Source organism: Mustela lutreola, chromosome 11 (assembly GCF_030435805.1).
Source record: "Mustela lutreola isolate mMusLut2 chromosome 11, mMusLut2.pri, whole genome shotgun sequence".
Taxonomy (NCBI): Eukaryota; Metazoa; Chordata; class Mammalia; order Carnivora; family Mustelidae; genus Mustela; species Mustela lutreola.
The window spans coordinates 96,700,323-96,719,210 of NC_081300.1; the positions used below are offsets into that span (position 1 = coordinate 96,700,323).

The 18,888-nt window shown below is 52.3% G+C and overlaps 1 protein-coding gene across 4 annotated transcripts in view; it reads right to left on the minus strand.

Moving 5' to 3' along the window:
* Positions 1 to 2,194: 2,194 nt before the first annotated feature.
* Positions 2,195 to 18,888, minus strand: part of RILPL1 (Rab interacting lysosomal protein like 1) — a 39,933-nt gene continuing 23,239 nt past the window's right edge. The window contains exons 5-8 of one of the 4 annotated variants that reach the window (XM_059140618.1): positions 11,947 to 12,029; positions 10,087 to 10,179; positions 4,912 to 4,935; positions 2,195 to 2,690 (exon numbers count right to left, since the gene is read on the minus strand). In XM_059140618.1, the coding sequence (XP_058996601.1) occupies positions 2,546 to 2,690; positions 4,912 to 4,935; positions 10,087 to 10,179; positions 11,947 to 12,029 (345 nt within the window). In that variant the 3' untranslated portion in view covers positions 2,195 to 2,545. Of the gene's footprint in view, positions 2,691 to 4,911; positions 4,936 to 5,224; positions 5,313 to 10,086; positions 10,180 to 11,946; positions 12,120 to 18,888 lie in introns of all 4 variants that reach the window. The other 3 variants (XM_059140614.1, XM_059140617.1, XM_059140616.1) reach the window with 3 other exon arrangements.

Here is an 18,888-nt window from a genome sequence, read left to right on the forward strand (position 1 = left end):
GCTCAGTGGGTTGAGCCTCTGCCTTCGGCTCAGGTCATGCTCTTAGGGTCCTGGGATCAAGCCCCGCATCGGGCTCTCTGCTCAGCGGGGAGCCTGCTTCCCTCTCTCTCTGTCTGCCTCTCTGCCTACTTGTGATCTCTCTCTCTGTGTCAGATAAATAAAGCAAAACAAAAACAAAAACAAAAAACTGTTGACGTTTGAACGGTTTTCAAAAAATAGACTCTTTCCTTTGTAAATTTCCAGTGCAGAATTTTACCATCTCCCACATCTCAAAAAACAGCTGTGCAGGAACACCCCTCTGATTTCACTCAGGTTTCACAAAGCGCTCCCTATTACGGCACCTGAAGTATTTTATGGGCTAGTGTTGGCAGGTCCTTCAGCTAAAAGAGCAGTCCACATCAAGAAAGCACGTGTGGTGAGACAGCATCAGAAAAAAGAAATCCATTCACGGAGTTTATGCCGTCCGAGGCACAGTTATCTACCCTGGGTACCAGAACATGGATGGATTAAACAAATACGCACACTCAGACCCCATCCTTGACATGCAGGCTTCATCTTGTATGGGTCCTGATAACTAAACAAAACAGAAATTGGTAGAGGCCCCACAGCAAGGACCTTAGCAGTAGCCCTGTGACAAAGGCATACACCCTATCACCTGGCAAGTAATTCTTCTAGTTTATTCTGCAGACTGACGTACATGTACGAAAGTGTGCGGTGCTGTTTTAGGCAGTAAAAGATCGGAAGGAAGCTCCCTGTCCATCGCTGGGGGCCTGGGCAATCGTGAACAAATCGCGCATCCACATGGTAGTTCTTCCATCTTGCACGATTACATCTGATGCTAGAAGATTCTCTGTTGTGGGATGCTGTCCTGAGCATCGTAGGGCGTTGAGCAGAATCCCTGGAGCCTACACCCTGAATGACAGTAGCATTCGTGACAACCAAAACACCAAAATCAACTCCAGACATTGTCAAATGTCCCTGGGGGACACTGAGACCCACGTCTTAGTACCGACGTGGAGTCATCTCCAGGGTATTCTAAGAAAAGAAAGGTACGGAATAGCACATATATATAGTTTGCTGCCATTTATGTTTAAAAAAAAAAAAAGAAAAAATATATTTTGTTACATAACTGCATGTATATTTATAAGCTCTTTCAAGAAAGACACTCAAGAAACTGGCAACACTGGCTACTCCTGGGGAAAGGCAACTAAAGGTGGCCAGGGGGAGGGGGTTCTTCATCGCCTGCTTTTATCCTCAGAATCAACTGATAAATCTCGTGGCCAATCCGATTTGAGAACCGCCGTGCAAAAGCCACATTATCCTGTCTGATCGTTATTTTCAGCAGTCTGGAAAGTTCCCATCGACTCTGTAAACCACCCTGATGGTTTCTTAGCAATGTGTAGATTGCGGACCCGTCCGATGTACTTGTGTTCTGTTAGCAAATGTTACCTCTCTCAGTCTGTCAGCACCCAGCCTGTGCCCTGGGTCCTCTGTGAGTAGGAGAAAGACCGTGCTATTTGGGCAAAACCCCAGCTCACCAGCTGCAGGCTTCTAGCTCTCTGTCTGCCACCCCAGCCCCATGAGTCAGCCCGACATGTGGTCCCCAAGCAATCACTTCACCCACCGCCCTCGCACTGGCGAGCCTCCCCGCTTCCCCCCAAGTCCTGTATCCCCTAGGCTCCTCCACCCCATTCCAAATCCGCTCCGGCACACTTGTCTTCTTTATAGGAGACCAAGTGTTTGATACACGGGAGGCTAAAAGGAACAAAGAAGCCAAGGGGAAAAAAAATACAAATGAGAAAGGTTGCAACGTCTCATCCTTAGCAACTTTGGTTAGTACTGCATAACTCAAGCTGATTCCAAGGCACTTGCTCCATGCTCTAGGCTGTGTCAGTAACAAGGTGAGAAAAGAGAACCCCTGGCTCTCTCTTGCAAGTCATCTCCAGCTTCTGGGTGGGGCTGTCATCTCTATTTTCTGTTGCTTCCCATCTAAGTGGGGCCAGCTCGCCTGGTGACTTCAGAGGCCCCGCTTATCTGACGGACGCATCCTACTTATTATGCTACCACCATGACAACTTCCTGAATGATCTAATGAGAATCTACCACTTCCCTGCCTCCCACTCGATCGAGCACGACAGATGTGTTAATAAAACCTCTACACACAGAATTTCATACAAAGCAAGTCAAACAGCAGTTACAGTGCATGTGATGTATTTGGCTTAAAGAAGCTTGTGTTACTGAAGTTAATGCAAAAGTCTGGCCTCTGCTCATGGTATTATTAAATATATATCCTAAGGGATCAGTCATCTATTATAAACGGTGAGAGCCCTGGGTATAAATAAACATGTCTTTCGAGTTTGGCGTCAGTTTTTCAGTGTGCTTCCTCAAAGCAGACAGTCTGTTTGAGGGATCAGTTCTGAGGGTGCTTCTGAACCCAGAAGTGTGCAAGGTCGAGACACCCGGGGGTTGTCGGGTTCCGCTGCGGGCGCTGGCGGGGGACAGTTCCGGTCCGAGGGCGTGGGGGCTGGGGAGGTGGGCGCTGCGGTCACAGGTGCTGCAGGGCTTCCTGTCCTTGCTCCGTGTAACCGTCATCGCGGTGGGAGTTGGCCCACTGGCCAAAGGACTCCTGGATGTGCACGTTCCTCTGCGCGTTGGCCAGACGCTTCTTGTCGCGGGAGAAGAAGCTAAACCTTTTCGGAAGAGAAAGAAAAATGAGAGCCGGGCCTGGGCTGTGCCCTGTAGAGAGTTTTTTGCCATGCCAGGACACAGAGCAGCAAATGTGGAAGGAACAAATCAACTCAAGGTGGGAAAGAGAAAGTGGGGAGCGCAGGTCAAAGTTACTCGAGAAAGCAGCAGGGTGATTCTGCCTGTCACTGTCCCCGAACCTGGGAGGTGACACAGTGTGAATGCGGCATGCACCTAGGTGACGTGTGATGTGGCTCCTCTCTTACTTAAACACTGCTGACGGTCTCTTCCCATTACCGGTGGAAATAAACAACGACCAGAAACAGACATCTGGGGTTTCTTTACCCTAATGATGCGGAGAAGGTAGTAACTGAAAGCCACAGAGTTTAGGAGGATCCTGACATAAAGAGACGAATGTTTTTAAGTTGTTACGTAACATGACTCAGGAAAGTACATATGCAGCACACCGAAGCCCAGCTTTCGTGGATGTTACTGCTAGAGAGGAGTGGGAAGTAGGTATTTTAGAAAAATGAGACAATTGAGAAGTAATTGGATCTGTCATTGGTTCTGTCATTGGATCAACACTGTGACTATTGTATGTGAATGAAACCGGGGAAAACACCAATTGACAGTGTCAAAAACTGACTTAAGGGCGAAAGCCTTTAGAAGTTAGCACCATAACTTGCTACATGGCGGCAGCTGATGTAGACAACAGCTCTGATTCCTGGGGCACCCGAGTGGCTCAGGTCATGATCTCAGAATCACGAGATCAAGCCCTGTGTTGGGCTCTGCTGGGCATAGAGCCTGCTTAAGATTCTGTCTCTCCCTCTCCTTCTGCCCGCCCGCCCCCACGCTCTCTAAAAAAAACAAAAACAAAAAAAAAAAAACTGAAACAAAACCAGCTATGACAACTGATTGTTGATCAAAGTGAACCATCTGATGCCTCAAAGATGAAGGAAGAAATCGCAGGCATAAAGCTTATACAATGGCCCATTAAAAACCTTTTTTTTTTTTTCTTTCTAAATTTTACTTTAGGCTCCACACCCAATGTGAGGCTTGAACTCACAACCCTGAGATTCAGAGTCACATGCTCAGGGCACTTGTGGGGCTCAGTCAGTTACTTGTCTGATTCCTGATTCGGTTTAGGTCACAATCTCACGATCTGAGATTCTCTCTCCCTCTGCCCGCCCCCTCCCCACCGCCTTGCTCGCACTCCCTCTTAAAAAAAAAGGTCACACACTGTATGGACTGAGCCAGGCAGGATCCCTAAAATGGCCCGCTTATTTTTTGAGAGAGAGAGAGAGAGTCTTAAGCAGACCCCATGCCCAGCGTGGAACCCAATGTGGGGGCGCTCAGTCCATAACCCTGAGATCACGACCTGAGCTGAGATCCAGAGTCGGGACATTCAGCCGACAGAGCCACAGGCGCCCCAGCACTGGCCCATTTCAAACAAGGCCGGCTTTGGCTCCACCTCCACGAAGACCACCCGGACCAAACCTGAGGCAGCCCCGTCTTGAATTTGGGCTACTTCTGAATTTTGGTGTCTGACCTTGGTAGGAGAGATAACAGCTATGTTGTGTTTCCCGGGGGCAGGAATGAACAGGGATGCAGGGCTGAGAAACTAAAGCCTCCCATCAACTCTTTTTAGTTCTCTCTGCTCACCTAGTAGCCTTTTTTTTTTCTTTTAAGTGTTGTGGCCCATCCAGTTCAGTTTTGGGTGAAAATTTTACTCTTCTACGGTTACTGGACCCTACGATCACCTCCTACCAGGATTAAAGTGGTCTTTCTTCGAAAGCTGGGGCCAGCCGAGGATATCTGGAGAAATCCCCCCTCCCGGCTCAAGTGTCTTTTCTCTATAGCAGACATGTACACTGACGAGCCAAGGCACAACGGTCCTCTCCTGGGTTACTTGCGAGCTCTTCCCATGGTGTCACTGGGGCAGTCAGCGAGCCCAGAACACAGCGGCAGCACATCACTGTTACTTTTCTCCTCCACCTGAGTCAAGCGAGAAAGCCACATGCCACTCCCTATCCAAGGGGGACACAGAGAGAAACAAAGCATGGGTCCCCTCCTCTGCCCTTCCTCTTGTAAGGACGGCCACATGGCTTTCTGACGGTGGCTTGGCAAACAAAAGCGGTTTAGAAAGCTAGGGCGTGAAGGTCGGAAACAGCGTTAGTGTCACTCAGGGGGCGGGGGCGGGGGTCACAGTGGGTGTTGACTACTGACCCGTCACTTAAAGGACCTTCTTTACTGCATCATGGACAAGGTGGTTTTTAGAATGGAAACAGAAAGAAAGAAAAAAAAAAGACAGAAAGAATTATCGGTGACAGGGCCGAGAACGCCACGGCTTTGCTCGTGCAGGTCAAGAGCCTCATGAGGGCACGTCTGAAATCACACTCGACACCCACTTCAGATGGGAACACGCAGGTGACGGCCATGCAGCTAAAGTGGCCAAGGAAGGCGGGCCAGCCTCAGCAGAGCCGCAGCACACATTGCAAAGGCACAGCTCCAAACCAACCTACAAAAACCCAGTGCCTACAAGGGAAACAAGTCTTCGGATGGGCTGCAGGGTGGGGTCGTCTAAGATCAGTCCAGCTGCTACCATGGGCATTACGGCTGTAAAGATCCTGGTTAGAAGTACAGATAGACACAGAGAAGATAAAAACAGGGAGGCATGAAAAGTAAACACACTGCACACGCAGACCAGCCAAAGGGTTTGCTTATGGGAGATGTCATCGGTGGAACTGTGTCCCCCTCCCCAAAACTCACGGTGCAGGTCCTAACCCCCAGTAGCTCAGAAAGCGACTCTTTGGAGACAGGATCCTTGTAGAGGTGGCCCGTTAAGACAGTTACACTGGAGAAGAGTGGAGCTTTTTAAAAGGGGGAAATCTGGACAGAGACGTGCCCCCAGGAGGACCACAAGGTGAAGGTGAAAGCTGGGGCCCAGGCGATGCTTCTGCGTGCCGGCAAAGGCCGAAGAGGGCCAGCAAGGTCCCGAAACTGGGAGAGGCATGAGCCCTTCTCCCTCACAGGCCTCACAAGGAACTGTCGCTGGCGACACCTGCATCTGGGGCTCCTCACCTCCCGAAGCACGAGACAAAAGTGTTTTGGCTTGAAGCCCTGACTGCAGTGGCCCCAAAGGAAGACACGGTGGCCCTTGCGGCTGAGAGGCAGGCCTGGGATCTGGAAGAAGGGGTCAAACCCACTGTGGGTTAGCGGCGACACCCGTGGGTATCTTCCATTCCAGCATGTCTCCCCCGACAGCCACGCGCTGCAGGCTGCGGGTCCCCGAAGAAGGAAGCCAGGGGGTGTGCAGGAGAGAAGATGAGGTGGCCCGGTTGGGCTGGGCAGGAGAACGGAGGCAGAGAGCCTGCAGAAGCCACGCCCCTGCGGAATTCAGAGCTGATGGTGACTATGAAGATGCTCCAGTCAAGCCACCAGAGCTGATTTTGAACAACTTTGATTTTTTTTTTTTTTTAGATGCTGGCTGGGAAGAGAGAGGCATGACTGTCTCAGATGAGGCTGGGGATTTCTGTGTTTGGATTTACTGCTGACACACTTCACAGAGTAGCTGGGAGTTGGCATCTTGGCAGAACCCACACGGGTATCTTCTCATGGTGACGGAAGAGGGGATACCTTTTGTCGAACAAGTGGGCCCAATCCCCCAAGGCCAGGCTGTCAGGGGCTCCAAGCCACCCGGTTCTGCACCGACCTCTGCCAGGACCCCTTTTAGCCTAGCAGCAGCCCTGGAAGACACAGTCATCGTGCAGGATGGCCCCAGACCCAAGGTGACAGGTTTGTCTGCCTTCATCTGGGGTCTCATCAGGGCTCAGGCCGGTGCTCAGGGCCTTGGGACACCTGGAGGGTTCTGGCCGAATGACGGTATGTGTTGCTGGACGCACGGCCACTTCCTTCTCTATGCAAGGTGCCTCCCCGCAGCTACCCCGTCCTCTAGAGGGGCAGCCCCTTCCGCTGACTTGTTTCAGTTGAATATTTATGTCCTGGATATGGTGTAGCTGGTTTTACCTACTCCCTCCCCACTGACAATTTCTAGAAAACTCAATCCAAATGAAGTTGCGGCAGTGGCATTTCAGGTGGTGCCACGCGCGACTGTGAGGTTGCTATTTCTGGGCAGAAGCGAGGAGGGCGGTGGGTAGGAGGACAGGGACAGAATGCACTGCCGCCACGACTGTCTGAGGCTTCGGGGCCGCCTACTCTGACAGCCACCCTTGCTGGCATGTGCGACCAGCTGTTCTGCTCCATAGCTTCCGTGGCCCGCCGCCTGCCTCCTGCCTCCCGGCTCTGCAGAAAGCAGTTGCGCACGCGCGTGTGTCTGCAGGACTGTGGCCCAGAGACGCAGGCCACACAAAGGGGGCGCTGGTGCCTGGTGGCCACTGGGGACAACACTGGAGTCATTCCGCACTCCCTCGTGACCTTCCCAGGCGGTGCCAACCTGGACTCTCTGGCCCGCAGCTGCTGGGTCACAAGCTATTCTTGGACTGTCTTCTGGGTTCAGTTTTGACTGGCGGCAGGAGTGTCTGTTTCCCTTCACCAGCTCAGCCCAGAAACTGGGCTGACGTCCTTGGCTCGTGGTGCACTTGTGAGATACGGGAACTGGGCAGTCCGCCCGCAGCTGGTGACTTGGGGGGGGGGGGGGCGAGGAAATGGGGGCGGGGCGGGAGGCGGAAGGCATGGGTTCCAATCCCAAACTTTGACCCTTCTCAACGGTCCGATCTAAAGGAACCGCAGTGGGCTTCTCCAGGCCCATGATGCATCTGAGAAATGGAGTTAATCGTCCTAGCTCTGAGCTTCTGACGGGGTGGAAGATACTTTAGTTCAGGTGGTGTGAGCTGATGAAGCCCCTTCAAACCTCCCTGGTAGTTATGTTCACTTGTTGGTGGACGGGGGAAACCGGTCAAGGGCAGGAAAGCAGCCATGACCTCTACTAGAGAGGCCATGTGATTAACATTCCACAAAAGCAAGGCTGAAGGGACAAGCAGACCCCAAAGGGTGCCAGAGGTGTGAGGGATAGAAGGGGAGGAAGGCATGGAACCGTCTGGAGGACCGCCATGCCCTACCCCCGGCCCCCAGGGAAGATTCGTCCCTGCCCCTGGCTCTGGGCTCCTGGGCCGCACTGATGTGGCTCCCAGTCAGCAGCCGAGGTGGACAAAGGCAACCACTGTCCTGCCTGGGCTGGTCAAAAGCCTTCTGTGCCAGCCTGATCTTCTAGTCATCCTCTAGAAGCTGGGGTGGCCACGGGACTGGCCACCTGCACCCTCTGGACGGGGGGATCCTGCTCTCTCTCCCTCTTTGTCTGTTTCTCTTTCCCTGACTCTCCAATGCCAGCTGCTTCTCCTGCCAGGCTCGGAGCCCTAGGTCTTGCTGAGCACACAGAGGCCACACTAAAGGAGAGAAGGGCCGAGCATCCTTTGTGGGACAATCCAGAAAGGAGGATTTGACACCACAGCCTCTTCAGGTGTGGGTAGAAGAACCAGTGGGAAGAAGATTGCTGGCTAATTCGGATCACTTCCCTCTGGCTTTTTCCCAGTTTGGGATTTGCAAAAGCCAACTCTTAATTGCCTTTCTGCAGGGAAAGGGGGCTGGAGCAGAAAACCACAAAATCAGGACAGCCCAGCTTTGGAAGGCAGGCTTAGAAACGCATATGTCTTAGAAGTCCAGTCCTGGCAGTGGTGTGTGCAGCACAGGTGAAGACACTAAAAAGACCAAAGAAAGTAGAAGCCTGAGGTGATGTCTGCTATGCTGCCACCCTCAGGGACAGCATCCACGAACACAGCCCACCTATAGGAAAACCGAGCCAGACGTGGAGGGAACAAGGAAGAGGTCTGATGACAAGGCCTGGATCCAGCTGAGCCTGAAAGCCACTCTGACCTGGGAATTTTGGGTTCCTTAGCCAACAGTTTTTCTTGAGTTACTCTGAATTGAATTTCAACTGCCAATTTTAGATTATTAACAGTATGTGGCCAAATGGTGTTGGGATTCAGAGGAAGCCCTTCTGGTTCCAAGCTTCACTCCTAGTCAGTGCCGACCCCTAACCAGAACTGGGAACTCCACACAGGGATCGAAGACCAAGCAAACAAGCCACGTAGCTGGCAAGAGAGGCTGGGGAAGGAGCCACGTGTTCCTGGGCGCACTCTAGAGGGCAGCTGCCCCCTCCCAAGAGGAGAGGCTCAGACAGTCACAAGGCTGCACACATTCTCCAATGCCCTTCCCATCGCTTCACAGGGTCAGACCTAGCCAAGAACTTCCCAATGTAATCGGTTTGCAAAGGTCGAGGCACCCAAGTAACATCCCAGTTGCTCTCCCCAAAGGCTCCTGGTGGCCTTCCAACCCACGCCACGCGCTTCCACAAAGCTCCTGCCAGAGTCTGGGAGAAAGAGAGGCCTCTTCTGTAATAAGCCGTGGGTACAGCTGGAAAGCCAAGAGCCAGGAAGACCCTCCTGGGGAGATAAGAAGGCTATAAGACAACAGTGTGAGTGTGCACACCCGGGACAGTCTGAAACATGGGCTGTGGGGCCGGACTACCTAGGTTTGACCCCAGGCTCTGCCTCTTAATAGCTGAATGTCCTTACGGAGCTGCCTCAGTTTCCTTAACTATAAAATGGGGATGACAGGGCCTCTACCTCCCAGGAGTATCGTGGGGACTCGAGGATATGGTACCTGGCCCACAGCAGGCTCTGAGTAGACACTAGCCGTCCCCCCAACAACCAGAGGTTTTCGCCCTTTATCTGAAGGCCTGCAGGGGTCAGCACACCAGAAACTGTATGCATAGCTGTACATGAGGCTCTTCCTCCCCAGGGAGGGGGTCCACAAACTCCGAATCTCATGGGGGTCTTTGAGAACCACTCAAGTAGCTTCAAGTCTGGTTGAAGGCAATTCTGAGTTTTTTCTTTCTTGTGTGTTCCCCACAGCAACCAAGGCCTGACTCTGCATGCATTATGTAGGAATAAATACTTCCTTACGGAAGGGTCGGGGGTTATCACAGAAATGCACAGATGGGGTGGACCAGGGGCCATTCTAGACCTTTGCCGGCTGGGGCTGCAGGCCCTTTGGGTGTGTGAAATCGCCCCCACCAGCCTTATCTGCTGCCCAGAGACACACCCCGCCTGATGCGCTCAAGCCCTGAGCTTCAGCCCCAGGCCCCACCCCCTTTCCATCCTCTCTGCCTGTGGACCCCCAGCTGGAACATAGCGTTCAGGCGCAGGGATGAACTCAAAGTCAAGGGCTAAGGCCCCACGTGCTCCATGGTTAAGCCTGTCTCAGCAGGAAGGGGTTAGTGACAAGCCTGGCCCTGGAGCAGGTGCCCAGATGTGAAAGAGCCCGCGTGAACCACCAGGTCAGCTGTACGCGAGCAGCCCCGCACTCTCGAAGCGTATCACTTACAGTCGCTTGATCCCGGACTCTGGCTGGGGGGATATTCTCGGGTGGACCACTGCTGGAGGTTGGGGTATTCGATTTTCCTCTTCTATTTCTTCACTGGAAGGAGTTGAGAGGCGTGAGATAAGAGAGTCAAAAATTCTGCGAAAGCTGGAATATTCTAGAAGGATATTGTCTGATGGTCTGGGTGGAGTTATACTGGGAATAGGTGGAACCCAGGAAGATGGCAAAAGTGGCCTGTACCCCAACAGTCTCTTTGCTTGGGGCACTGGCCTCTTAGCAATGGGCATGGCCAGCTAAGAGAAGGGGTCAGCCCTGGAGGCAGTGGACCTGGGTGCCTGTGGTCTCTTTGGCCCAGTTGGTCAAATGTGAAGAATTTCAGGAAAGGAACTCACATCTCAAAAAGGCAACTTTCAGTTTCCTTTGAGGTATCTAGCCACACAGAACTACTTCCTTTCTCCTTTCCTTACCAAATGCTGTCTCCATACCTTGTGGTTTCTTCCATCTGCAATATGACACCCACTCCTGAACATCTCCCGTACCTGAACAGTATCCTATCCTTTAGAGAAAGCCCAGTTCAAAGGCCACCCCCTACACGAAGCCTTCCTGATTTCTACCCCTGAGAAGGGATCTTTCCCTTTGAACAGCCAGTGCACATAGTATCAGTAAAATTTTCTTACGTGCCAGGCATATAGGGGATTTTCAATAAAAATATGTGGCCCTATATTTTCTGTGCCTCTCTTATTTTCCCTACTGGATCAGGGACCACTTCTGGTACATCTGTCCTCCCTTCTGGCTTCCCATTCAAGAAGTATTTGTTGCACATCTACTGCACGCTAAGCCCCATTCTAAGACTAGGAAACCTAGCCATGAACAAGACAAATGTTTTCTGGTCTCCTGTTGTCATAGTCCCTTATGGAAAGACACAATAAAATATGTCCATAGGATCAAAGTAAGATGATGAAGGGGCATGAAAAAAGTAAAGCCAAGGAAAGTGACGGTGGCTAGAACTGGGCACTCCTTTGTGCCCAGTAGTACTCCAGTAGTAATGGGGAGGGACAGCTCTCTGAGGAGGTGACCTCTGACCTGAACCCTGATGACCAGGGAGTCAACCATGGGAAGAGCCAAGGGGAACATATTCCCAGCAGCAGGACCAGTATATGCAAAGGTCCTGAGGTAGAAACAAGTGGGGACTGGTTTTTGTTTTAAGTAGGGACTGTTTTAAGAAACCCATAGAGGGGCAGTGTGTATGAAGCTGAGCAAGCATGTGGCGGGCACACCCGAGGAACTGCATTTTAACTTTTATTTTAGCTCACTGAAATGTGAGCAGCCACAGAGCTAGTGGCTACGTCACCATACCAGACAGTGCAGCTCTGATAAATGTAAGTTCACTGGCCGTGGGCTGAATGAACAGATACTTAGGCCGTACGGCTCTACCATCTCTGATCTGTAATTCTAAAATCCAAAAAGCTCTAAAAATGAAAATTCATATTTTGGTCCTTCATTTGGTGGCAAAATGTGACATGAGCCCGATTATCATGGCTGCTTGTCCCACTCGCATGCACACTCGCATCTTCCTCTGCGAAAACATTATTAACGTGTGTGATTTTGGGGAGCTGCCCCAGATGCTGGTGGTGTATGTTACGAATACACAGTCTGTGGACTATTCCTCTCTAACAGCTGGGAAGTTCTGAATTATAAAATGCACCTGGGCCCCAGAGTTTCAGAAAGGGCTTGTGAGCGTGGGTGTAAGTCCTTCAGAACAGACAGGGACCCCGGAATGGAGACGGCGGCCATCCCTGTCTTTCCAAGACCTCCTGCAGCCCCAAAAAAGCAGCCCGCCGGGGCGCGCCCGGGGCCGCTCACCTCTTGTAGTACGCCAGCTCCTCCTGCAACAGAAACACTTTGGACTTGAGTTCGTTCCTCTCGTGGAGCACGTCCCGCAGCTCCTGCAGTGTGAACCGGGGGCGGTTGGGGTCCTTGAGATCCATGGCCACCTTTTCCGCCTCCGAGACGCACTCCTCCCCGCCCGGCTCTGTCTGGAGGAGGCAGAGATGCCGCTAATGAATTCCTGGCGGCCGCCCGGCAGCTCCCACTCCACATCCTGCCAGAGCCCGAATTTCCCACCCTCCCGGGGCCTTTGCAGCTATTTTAGGAACTTGCAGGCGGCCTGTGCTCACGTTCAGTGCAGTCAGCGTCCCTCTGGAGATGAAAGCCGGCGGCCACCTGTTCATTGTTCGCCTTCTCAATAGCTAGACCTGCCATCCTGGCGCCTCCCCACCTGACTCAGGGTCTTATTACAAATAACATTAGAACGAGTCCAAGGAGAAGAAACAGCACGACTCCAATGCTGCCACCCTCCCTCATCAATCTGCTTTCCTTTTCCCACATCCTCTCCTCACATTCTTACTAAGACCATTGCTAATAAGACCACTGCTAATTTGGCCAAAACTGTTAGAGCTTGTGCACAATTTTCTCTTCTTCTTCCATTGGGCATTAAGTCACATATGTTTTCCCATGTGTTACTGGCCTTCTGGTCAGGCCCTCAGCCTCCCCTGCGGTGTGCTGGAGGTCAGTGGAAGACGGGAGGGGGAGGGGCAGGGGAGATGGATCCTACCAGGCTAAGTCACCTGCCTCAGGCCAGATCCAAACCCTGTCTTCCCTCTTTCTCACAGCAAGGGTTTTTGCTTCGGAAACAAAACTGTGGTAATATACACTTAACAGAGAACCGACCATTTAAAAATACACAATGCCGTGGCATTTAGTACATTCACAACGGTGTGCAATCACCACCTCTGTCTAGTTCTGGAACATTTTCATCCCCCGTCGAGGAAACTCCATACCCATTAACAGCCATTCCCTAATTCCCCGCCCCCACCCCCGCCCACCAGCCCCTGGTGGCCACCATCTGCGTTCTGTCTCTACGGATTTGCCTTTTCTGGACATGTCAAACAAATAGAATAGTACAGCATGTTTCCTTTTATGCCTGGCTTCTTTCGGTTTCCGTGTTTTCACTGTTCATCCATGCTGTAGCGAGTCAGGGCTCTGTTCCTTTCGACGGCTGAATACTAGTCCCACGTATGGATACGCCACGTTTTGCTCATCTTTTGTCCTCTGATGGGCATTTAGGCCATTTCCACCATTTGGCTAGTGTGAATGGTGCTGCCACGAACACCCATGTATAAGGATTTGTCCAAACACCTGTTCCCAGTTCTTCCGGGTGGGTTCCCGGGGGTGGAGCTGCTGGGTCACGTGGTGACTGTATGTGTGACTCTGAGGAACCGCCAAGCTGCCTCGCACCGCGGCCGCCCCACCTGTCACTCTGCCGGAAGCACAGGAGGGTTCCACCTTCTCCACATCCTCGCCAACACTTGTGGTTTATTTTCCATCTTTTGAAAGCAAGGAAGTTTTTGCAAGCTGCCCCCAAGTCAGCTGGCCAGATCTGCAGGTGGCCATATTCCCCCCACGTTCCTGACACCCTTGGACCGCCAGTATCCCATCATCCACCGGAAGGAGTGGACACAAGTTCAGGACAACGGGGATGCTCTGGAACTGGGGGAAATGGGCTTGAAATAGAGACCTTCTGTGGTGTCTGGAGGGCTCCATTGGTTAAGCATCTGCCTTCGGCTCGGGTCATGATCCCAGGGTCCTGGAATCGAGCCCTGCATGGGGCTCCTTGCTCCGCAGGGAGCCCGCTTCTCCCTCTCCCTCAGCCCCTCCCCCTGCTTGTGCTCTCTCTCTAATAAATAAATAAAATCTTAAAAAGAAAAAAAGAAAGAAAGAAAGAAAGAAAGAAAGAAAGAAAGAAAGAAAGAAATAGAGACCTTCCCCTACCCAAACCCTCAGAGTAGCACAGGGAGAAAGGCACTTATACCCAGACGGTGACGCAAGGCCAGGCTTTTGAAGGACCCAGGAAGGCAGAGCTGAGATGCCTGTGTCCTGGGAGAGTCAGGACAGGCTGTTCTGGGAAAGGACACTTGAAAGGAGACACCACCCTCCAGAGCAGGTCAAGTGACAGAAGAGTCACCCAGCAGGCACAGGCCGGGGGAGGGGGTCTGACCAGGAGTCACACGGAGCAGCAGGAAGCAGGGGAGGCGTGTGGCTGCAGTAGAAAATGAACACCGGACAGATACCCCGCTGCCCCTGCTGTCTCTGAGCAAGGGAGTGGGGCCTCCTCCCGCCTGAGAAGTAGGGGAGGAGATGTTGGATGATTTACTTCCCAAGATGCTACTGTAGGCTTCTGTTGATGCCACACCTTCGGGGGGTGCTATGTGCTCAGGGTCCGTCTTCAGTGTCTGTCTCCTACAGGGCCACGTGGCTGGACAGGGTCCTCTACCCAACATCGCGCATGGCAAGCGGCTGGTATACAGCTGGCACTCACTAGCACCAGTTCCCTTCTCTTCCCCTGCCCAGGTGAACCGCAGAGCATCCCTGAAGGTCTATAATAAATATTCAATAAGTAAATGGCCGTCTCAGTGAATATTGGATGTCTCGATAAACATTCAACATTCACTGCGCATCAACTCTGAATGAATCAGGTGGGAGCGGAGGGAAGAGACACACAGAGGGAAACCTACAGGGTCGTGTGGCAAGAGAGGAGCAAGGACATCAAACTCTAACTGGGAGGGATCACAGAAGACGTTACTGCAGATCTGGTCTCTGTGCATGGGGTCCTGATGAATGCGTAGGAGTTTCCCAGGAAGTCTGGGGCCCTCCGTAACTCCTCCCCCCAACATTTTGTTTGGCCTTCACTGTGTTCTAAAACTCTCTGGAATTAGTTCCCAACAGTTTTATATTGGGAAATTTCACACTCAAGTTTGGGTCTTGGGCTTCCTTTTGGAAAGAATATTAGAAGATTGGGTCACACTGGATCTTCATGCTAACACTGGGCTGGTCCTATGTGGCAGCTGTTGCCTTTGACGTGTTCTTTCCAGGTCTGCTCAGCCCCTACCCCCTTCTCCTTCCATGTCTGGACCCCACAGGCCCCGGCAGCCCAGGCCGTGGACCCAAATCTCAGGCTCACACACTCCCTCCGGACACCACAGGTTTCCGCTCACCCCCACGGGTTGTGAGCACCCGAGACACCCAAGGGCTTCCTCAGGTCTGAGGTCTTTTTCTCTGGAGGAGGGATGGATGGCTCTTTCATCAGGGTAGCAACCCGGTGCCCTTGAGCTTGGGGGATTCCCAGACAGGTTTGCAAACCAAGTCCCGACTTCCAGGACCACTGCCTGGAAATCCCAAAGAGGGAAGCTTGGGGCTCCAGCTTTCCTGGAAGCCAGCAGGCACTAACGCAGCGCCCTTGGATGGGGTTGCCCTGGGAGAGAGACTGAAAAAGCTCTTTCCAGCAGGGGAATCAGGCCCATCGGCAGTGGGTCTTCTAGGCTTACTCCACGAGGGACCTCGGAGGTGGCTGGGGGTTATCGAGGATTGTCTGCTGGTCCCTGAAGGCACTTTGGGTACAGAGGGAGATAACCTGAGGTCCCAGGTGCTCCCCAGGGAGGCCCAAGAGGCCGGCTGACAAGTTGGCGGGACCAGAGTGGCCGAAGGGAGGCAACATTCTCCATCAGGCCCTGCGTCCTGAGGCCTGGCCTCCTGAGCCCACTCCCGCTGGGCACAGCACAGCCACCATTCCCGCAGACCCTTGAACATACTTCTGAACAGCCCCTCACCCAGCAAAGGGGGAGTGACTGTGTCTTGGCCACCCCTGGTAACTTCTAGGCCACCACGCACACATTCAGCAAAAAAACCCGGCGTTACACGCCAAGCGATCAGGGCCTGTCTTTTTTTTTTTTTTTTTTTTAAGATTTTATTTATTTATTTGTCAGAGAGAGAGAGAGAGAGCGAGCACAGGCAGAGTGGATGGCAGAGTCAGAGGGAGAGGCAGGCTCCCTGCGGGGCAAGGAGCCCGATGTGGGACTCGATCCCAGGACGCTGGGATCATGACCTGAGCCGAAGGCAGCTGCTTAACCAACTGAGCCACCCAGGCGTCCCAAGGGCCTGTCTTATTTATGGCAACAAACACACACTTACTAAGATACCAGAATTTGTAAGGCAGAGAGGTCCAGTAGGAACTATTAATGTTAGTTTCCTTACTGATTTTATATGAAGTCCTTTAAACAGAGAGCCCACCATATCATTGTCTTAGGGGCTTCTATGTCTACCTGTGAAAGGCAGGAAGCTTCCAGTGAAAACATGAGGAGGGAGAGGAGTGAGAAAACACACTGAATAAAGGTGTTCAAGGACCACATGTCGCACGACTCCGTTTCCCTAAAATGTCCACAACAGGCATATCTGTAGAGACAGAAAAATAGATTTCATGGTGGCCAGGGGCTGGGGGAGGCAGAGATAGGGAGTGGCTCTTCGTGGGTACAGCGTTTCTTTTTGGGGTGATGGAAATGTTCTAGATGCTGGGGTTGGTTGTATGACAGAGTGAATATACTAAAACCTGTCACATTGTATACATTAAGTAGTTAAGTTGTATCTCAGTAACTATGTTATAAAGATACATCAGAAGCTTTGTTTACTGGACTGGAGTAATCAAGGCATGATGAGAATGGACTCCTCCCCAGTTCCGGTTCCCTCTGTAGCTCCCATCTTCTCTTACCGATCTCGGGCCAGGAGGAGCCCACGACCCAGCTGCACCTACTCATGCTCCAGTCTGGCTCGTGTCCTTCCACCTGTCTGGAGCGGCCCACACCACAGTCCACCCCAGACCTCCTACCCATCCCGTAAGACTCCTCTCAATGATCTGAAAACCTGCACAGCTCTCGCTTCCCACTAGGAATTCACTGTGTGCTCTCCTCTGATTCCAGGCCCTCTATCCCAGCCACACTATTTGATCTACTGAACCAAAGTCAAGCTCACTCCCCTCACTTGTCAGATAGGAAACTGAGCACCAAAGGGATCCATGAACCCCAGGTCACACAGCAGCTCGAGCAAAGCCACCGCACCCTGCAGCTTCCCTATGTGAGTGACAAGCATCTTGAACTCCACCTAGCTCCGAAGGAGGGAGTCCAACCCAGCAAAGGTGTCCTGAGTTTGGGAACAGACTTTGCAAAACAGCTCCGGGGGTTAGTTAGAACTGTGACCTGACTTTACTCCGTTTCTGTCCCACCCCCCTGGTGCCAGCAAGAGAAACTGAAACAGACAGCCAGGTGGGCCAAGGGGGTGTGACATGTCCCTGCCCTTGCTGCTAAGGAGATCTGGAGCAGGGCTGGGAGTCTTGTGGCTGGGGCAGCGTCCTTAGGACCTGGGTTTGTACTGAGCCCTCCCCATCCAGGAGACAGGCCTGAGACCTCATGGGGCACAGGAACCAGAAGGGGTACGCCAAGGGAGTGGGGGTAACAGGCCAAGCTTTGCCTAGTGGCTGTTTTTGGCGTCTGCCTCATCCCACTGCCACAGGTTTGGTTCAGCCCTCACCTTTCTTTCTTTCTTTTTTTTTTTTTTTTTAATTTATTTATTTGACAGGCAGAGATCACAAGTAGGCAGAGAGGCAGGCAGAGAGAGAGGAGGAAGCAGGCTCCCCGCTGAGCAGAGAGCCCGATGCGGGACTCGATCCCAGGACCCTGCGATCATGACCTGAGCCGAAGGCAGCGGCTTTGACCCATGGAGCCCCCCAGGCGCCCCCAGCCCTCACCTTTCTTGCCTGGACTACCGCACGGGGCCCCCACAGCCAGGTTCTGCCATCAGCTCCCCTCCTTGTTCAAACTGTCCTCCAGAACCTCAGAACTGATGCCATTGCTCCCCTGCTGAAGCCTATGAGGGATCCACACTACCCACTGCTCAGAGATCTGTGTGTGGCATTTCCAGCACCGAAGATGACAGCTGCTGTCTCTGTCTGCCCTGCATCTGCTTCCATACTTCTAGGGGCTGAGTCCTGGTAGTTGTCCTCTGGAGAAACTCCCTTGGTCCCACTTCCAGTGCATGCAGCATGGACAGGCACCACGAGAGGTAGCCATGGGACTTGGGACTGGACACCATGCATATTTTAGACTTTGGGCCACAGCACCTGGTTCTGTGACGGGATGAGGAGAGGGCTGCCTGAGACTTGCTGGGAATTTGGGACAGAGGCAACTTCTTTCCACTGGGGTTGCAAAGCTGACAGAGTCCCAGGGGCCACTATATGGCATGGCCCATCTGAGAATACCACCAACACAGAGGAAAGCAAAGCTGAGACATCTTGAGAGCATCATTTGGGCACCTGGAACCAGCTATACCTGAAGCCAACATTAACACAAAGCCTTTAGCTATATAACCAAAAAAATTTTTTTTTTAAATCCTTAACACCTTTTAATTTAGGCTTCTGTCACTTTGGGCCAAAAACAAGCCCTAACCTCTCCCTTTTAAGACTTTTCTCCCTTACCTCCCTAACTGTATCCCAACTTCCTCTCCTTCAGAGAACCTAGACGTGTCTGGCCTGAAAGATGCTTAATGACTGTGCTGGCACTTGGGCCAACCTGATGGTGAGCTCAACTGTCTTACCTTCCCGACTTGTTACCCAGGAAACTAGCACAGTGTCTACAAACCACAAACAGTCAGTAATTATTTGCTGGAAGAAAGATAAGCCCCAAGCTTTTCCCTAAGGGTTCACTATGCTGTCCTGAAGCAGAATAACCATCATCTTCATCCACCTATCAAAATCTTAGCATTGTGAACACTAACATCAAAGCCAAAGGGACAGCTCTTCCATGAAACTGCATGCCACCGCCTTCAGGATTAACTGTCCTATCCCTGTGTTGCTGGCACCCCCACCCCCAGGGGACACATCCATGGGAGAGACACCTCTAGCCCCCTGAGTCTCAGCCCTGG